Source organism: Propithecus coquereli, unplaced genomic scaffold, assembly GCF_000956105.1.
Source record: "Propithecus coquereli isolate 6110/MARCELLA unplaced genomic scaffold, Pcoq_1.0 Scaffold561, whole genome shotgun sequence".
NCBI classification, from domain to species: Eukaryota; Metazoa; Chordata; class Mammalia; order Primates; family Indriidae; genus Propithecus; species Propithecus coquereli.
In genome coordinates, this window is record NW_012151519.1 from 311,326 (window position 1) to 317,714 (window position 6,389).

At 35.1% G+C, this 6,389-nt stretch overlaps 1 protein-coding gene across 1 annotated transcript in view; it reads right to left on the minus strand.

The window, feature by feature from the left end:
* LOC105821176 (chromosome unknown open reading frame, human C7orf62) overlaps positions 1–3,329 on the minus strand; it is a 21,767-nt gene extending 18,438 nt beyond the window's left edge. Inside the window, exon 1 of the mRNA XM_012657827.1 lies at positions 3,273–3,329. Coding sequence (XP_012513281.1) covers positions 3,273–3,329 — 57 coding nt within the window. The remainder of the gene's footprint in view (positions 1–3,272) is intronic.
* Positions 3,330–6,389: the final 3,060 nt, after the last annotated feature.

Here is a 6,389-nt window from a genome sequence, read left to right on the forward strand (position 1 = left end):
ATAATACAGCAATAGCATGATGTTTAATGGCTGCATTGATTCCAATGTACAAATGCACTTTATTAACCAATCCTCTAGTCTTGGGCATTTTAAATTGCCTACTTTTTAGTTAAAATAAGCAACATTCTATGAACATCTTTGAATCTTAACTTTTGTTAATTCATTTCACAATTAAGATAATTCCAGATATAAAAATATCTGGAGAAATGATTATTTTTGTAAGGGTTTTGATACATATTGTCAAAAAGATACTCTACAAAAAGATAAGCCAGTTTATGCCTAGGAGTTGCTTCATAGCTAAACCCTTGATTGGGAGAAACCCACCAAAATTAGAGTGACACAGCTCAGAAGGTTTAAAAAAAAATTTAAAGAAAATAAAAATGTATATTAGTTTTGTTATCAGAAACAGTTGAGTTTAAGGTGTGAAGTGCTCTTACATGAATTCTGACCAAACCTAGCAAAGCCCTGCTATTAGATTAGGGTTTTGCATTGGCATTGTCAGAAATACCAGTTTGAGATATTACTATCATGTAATAATATCTTTTGTTGATACTTCTTATAAACACTGAAAACCTCTTCCTCTCTCTTTGTTGCTGATGTTACAGTAGCCTTTGCCAGAGTAATTAAAATCACGTCGGAGTGATACAGCCTTTCTTAGCTCTGCAAAGGTAGACTTCATGGTATAATAGTTGAGTACTTGGGAACAAAACAATAATCCAACCCTGTGAGACTAAGGACAATGGTGCTTCATCCATTCAAAAAGCAATTGACCTTTATCTATTCCAAAAAGTGTTTAATTTGAAAACAAATTTCCAGGAATATAGTGTCCATTATCCTACATTAAAAATAATTGTGTACTTTACATCCATTAGGTTGGCTATTACCAAAAAACCAGAAAATAACAAGTGTTGACAAGGATGTGGAAAAATTGAAATCCTTGTGCACTATTGGTGAGATTGTAAAATAGTTCAACCACATGGAAAACAATATGAAGTTTCCTCAAAAAAATTAAAATTAGAATTACCATATGATCCAGCAATCCCACTTCTGGGCATCTATCCAAAAGAATCCAATCCCTGATTTCCAAGAGACATTTGCTCACCTGCATTAATAGCAACACTATTCACTATTCATTTTTCTCTTTACCAATCTATGCTATCCGTATTATTCTGTTGAAATTCAACATAATTAAATGTATCTTGGACAAAAGCTAGGCATAGAATAAAAACTTACTGAGTTAAATACCGGAAATGTAGTACAATTTTTCAAATCATACTCTTTCCTTTTTATACTATAACTTGGAAATATTCTCAAGATCCATATTAATTTATGAATTTTCTTATTTATAGGACACTTTATTAAAAATGCTAAGTGAGTTATATAATTATTATAAATGTGTCTACTCCAAAACTCTTAGCAATGGTCCTACATGTATAATTACTTGGATTTCTAAATGCTAAAGACAAACAGTGAATTTGCATGTGCAAAGTTTTCTACTGAATCCTTTTTTTTTTGCCCCCCCACCCCCACTGAATCCTTGACAGGCATAGCTAACATGCCATCAGGGTTAATAACATTCAGGAAGAAACAAAGAGAAGACATTTCTGTAAGTGAAAAGATTCTGATCTGAGAGAAAGGTGTGCAAATTGATACTTACAGTGCTATTTCCTGGCTCTAATATTTTACCTGCTCTTCACTTGGATGTTGGCTAATTATCATGTCACTACATGTTGTTATCTAGAAAACTTTTTGTCAAATGAGTTAGGATTTTCATATTTCTGATAAAAATAGTATACATACTTTCATAAATGTTTTCTAAGATCAGACAGTTTTAAAAAGGTGTACATCTGGCTATTACCTAACCAGATTAAATAATACATGAAAGAATGTAGACTCTTTGGAAAAATGTGTTTTAATTCTTAAGACTCTGCTACAGAGCAAATTTATTTTTATTCTGGGTTTTGATGTGTAACCTTTCTAGTCATAGAAACATGTAAAACAATCATTCTCTCTTCTCTTGAATACATGCACACACATACACACAGGTTAATGACGATAGCACTTACTTTTTCCACCCAAAGAGATGTGGTAAGAATCAGTGGAAGCAATATGGTTCATCGAAAGACCATGCATTTCATGGATTTCATGTAAAGACAATTTTGACTTTAAATTTAGCCTCTATATGTTATTATTATATGATTAGATGCTTAAACTGTGAATAAATTCTTTTAATCAATTTCTCATTTTTAAAATGGGAATATATGTCAATACCTACTTAAAATTATTGTATAGAACAAAATATTATAATGAATATTAGGTGAAGAGTATAATGTCTAACATTCGGTAAAAGTCCCTTCTCCTTCATTCCCTACAGAGAGTTGTAGTTTTTACTTTTGTTTTGCCTTACTTTTCTTTCATGTTGCAAAAAAAGAAAATGTCAGTTTCTTAAATGAAGAAAGGTGAGAAAAGGTGTGACCAGTAACCTGTTTTTCATCCTGAGCTTTTCATAGAATGGTTTCTGGTTATCCAGTTGGGAACTAAGTATATCCAGCATATTTCCTGGTTTAAAAAAATATATATATTATATATATATGTAACATTTTAAAATGTTATTGTATTATTTTATTGTAATCCCTTATGTTTGCTGTCTATACTATTCTGTAGAAACTCAGCATAACAAAGCATAACTTGGACAAAAGCTAGGGATGGAAAAAAAGCTTATTATGTTAAATACTAGAAACCAGTACAGTTTTTCAAGTCAAGCTCTTTCCTTATTAGATTGTAAATTAAAAATATTGTCAGAGTAAGTTATTGTTAGGATGTATACACATATATTACTGTATGTTAGATATATTATTCTAAGAATATATTATATAATATATATCATATGTATGTGTGTCTGTATCATCTATTTTTCCAAAGAGCCTTAGTTTCTTTTAGTTGAGGATGATATTTAGAAGCTAATATCTGGGCACCAGGTGTACTAGTTACTGTCGAGACAAAACTGCTCCCAGGCCCTCTCGGTGCATAGTTTACACAAATACACTCCCCGCCCGCCACACATTTATATTGATTTTTCTGTATCTGTGTATATTGAAAACCATCGGTTCATACTAATACCTCCAATTCTAGTCTATCAACAGAGGGTACATTCTGCTTTTCTCTTTCTCCATATCTGTGACTCCTTTCTTTAACAGTGTAAAACCTGGTTCCCATTATCCTTCACATGCCTGTTTATGCTACCAGTCCCTTGTATGTAATCAATCTTATACTGTGGCTGTCTGCTCCCCCTCGTGGGCACCTTCCTCCACCTGGTCACGCTCTGGCATCCCGCACCAGGTAGCCCCTCCTTGCCGATGCCCTCCTTCACCTCCTCAGTCTCTGGCACTTGCACTGGCCAGTTCCACCCACTGGATGACACCTTCTCACCCTGCTTAGTTTCCCACATGCTGCTCTCGGCTTTCCTCTTTCGCACATGTGCACTCCCCGCCGTTCAGGCGTTTCTCCATACAAGGCTGCCTCCCTCTCACACCGCACATCACCCTCTTCAACCTGCTGGTGCTTTGTCACCCCACTCTCAGACACCCCTCCTTACAGCCTTCTTTACCCTTTTCAAGCTCTGAAATCCCATGCTGATCACTCCTTCTCAAAGTGCAGATGTGCTTTTTACCCCTCTTGGTCTCTGTCAACCCCTACCAGGCCCCGTCACTTGTGAATGCCCGTGCTGTCCTGCTCAGACTCTGGCAATTCCTCCCTGTTTTCCTGGATATCCTTCTCTCTCACTTCGACACCCCACACCAAATCTTCCTCTTGCATGAATGCCCTCACCACCCTGCTGAGACTCTGTCTCCCATATCGAGGTGCTCCTGCCTGCAGTTGCCCTCCTCTCCTCACTGGGTTCCAGCCCCCTTTGCCGTGCCTTCTCCCAGCGTAGGAGCCTCGTTCACCTTGCTTGAGCTCTACCGCATAGGCAGTTGGCGCTGCCCCACCTAAGGATTCAAGACCGAATTGTCTATGAAGGGAAAGGAAGGAAAGGGAAAGGGTGAAGGGAAAACTGTTAGTGACTTCTTTTCTGTTTTAAATACTTTTATTTTAACTGGATTTTACAAAAATAAACCTTTTATTTTGGAATAGTTCTGGGTTTACAGAAAAGTTGTAACGGTAGTACAGAGAGTTCTGGTATATCTTGTACCTAGTTTACCTGTTGTTAAGGTCTAACATTAGTATGATATATTTGTAACAACTAATAAACTGACATTCATACGTTTTTATCAAGTGAAGTCCATATTCGATTAAGATTTCTAGTAACATTTTTAAAGAGGAGAATGGGACTTTATCTATGCGGATTTTATTTTTTCAATTTACCCTCTATCTTCACTATAATTTCTCCCTGGACTGAACCATTATTCAGATAGAGGAACACTGAAATTGCTTGCGTGTTACAGGAATTCCCTAGGAGGTTGTCCTCTTATTTATAGATTTTCTGGGTGTTTGCTATTGTAACCTATTATATGTACTCTAGCATTCTTTTTTTTACTGGACAGATAATCTTGTGAGATAAGGTCTGTAAAGTGCCTGGCACTGTGCCCAGGCCACTTTATTTATCAGACACCAGAGCACAGTGTTAGGGTGCTATTGGTTTTTCAGTGACTTAAAAAAAAAATTGAGACAAGGGAAAACATCATTCCCTGGAAACTATGAAAAGAAAATGGCAAAATCTAAATGAGTAAATGTTTTATTAAATGTCTGTGAAGCATAGGATTATGTCAAGTTCATGAGTTGTTAAATTTTGTGTTCATAAAAATGTAATGATATTTGAAAACAATATGTAGGTTAGATTTTCTTCACCAAAAATCTCAAGTTGGCACAAAATGGTTGCTGAGAAATCAGAGCTTATCCTAATTAAATGAATAACTTATAGCCAATAATTTCAAAAGCAAAAGGGATAATAGTAATTATTCTAATTTTTTTCTCAAAAAACATTATATTGATGTAAAATGGGAGTGAATTTTAATACACTGTTAGAATACATATGAAAGTGGTAAGAGTTTCCCACCTAGCATGTAGTGAGTGATCAGCAAATGTTACTTCTCTTTCTTTCCTTCTTTCACGAACAAATATTTTGTATGACAGGAAATGATAAGTTAATAATGTAGAAAATACATGCCTTGGCAAATTCCAACAGGAGATTTGATGATTTGAGTTTATTTTGAAGGGCTTCTGTAGTATAGGATATAGTGAGAATAAATCTAGACTTGTAGTCAGAAGCCTTGGGTGACTTTCTACTCTGCCACTTAGTTGCTCATTAATGTTACAAGGCTGCGTGGCATCTCAGAGCTTCGATCTCATTCTCTGTAAAATGGAGGTACTAACTGTACCTGTGCACCTACAGTGAAGTAATGCTTGTAAGATCACTCAGTGAGCTGTCAAGTCTATCACAATGTTAGATGAAGTTACTGATCATAATTCTTGTTGGTACCACTATGTCATGTCATTTTTTTATTAATAGATACATATTAGAAACAATAAGGTTGACTTTATTTTAGGTTCTTCACATAGTTTTTAAGGTCAATATTTTTTAAAATATAGATTACTTAAATAAACAGCAGCAGGAGTTATTTGAGGGATTGACTGTATTTTCTTCACTGTCCACTTTGATACCCTAGGAAAGTGCATCCTGTTTTCTATGTCTCCTTGATTTATTATTGGTGGCAATGAAGAGTTGGGTACCAGAGACATTTTAGGGCAGACACCTCGTGATAGATCCCACCAACTTCTGCCTGTTCCCTTGGCAGATATACACTAATCTTGAATGTTTCTTATTTACTGATTTGTCCTAGTGACATAAAATGCTTTGGCTATATACCTTTCTCACAAGTCTTAAAAATCTATAAAGAAAGGGGAAAAATCTATTTTAAAAATCTCCCTCAACATTTATGTGATGAACAATGAGTTTCTGGGTAGTGAGTCATTATAAAAATATATAAATAAAAATGCCCCATTCTTTTCCAATAAGGTTAGCAAAATTGTTCTGAAGACTAAAAGAAATTATGATCCTACTGCTTAATTGGCAGCCTGGCATTTATTGAAGATTAGTCAAAGTGATTGACCCATATGTTTTGGCAAGATCAGGAAACTGATCAAAGTTTTGCTCAGGAAGTATAGTTTGTCCTGGGAGGCTTTTTAAAGGTAATTTTTGAACACATACAGATATTTTAAATCCATTTGCTGACCTTAGAATCGTTTAAGATGCAATGAAAGCTCTACTAAAATGTTATTCCCTTAAAGAATAAGGTAATACACACACACACACACACACACACACACACACACACACAAATGTATACATATACAGAGAGAGATAGAAATGGAAAAAGTTTTTTTAATTA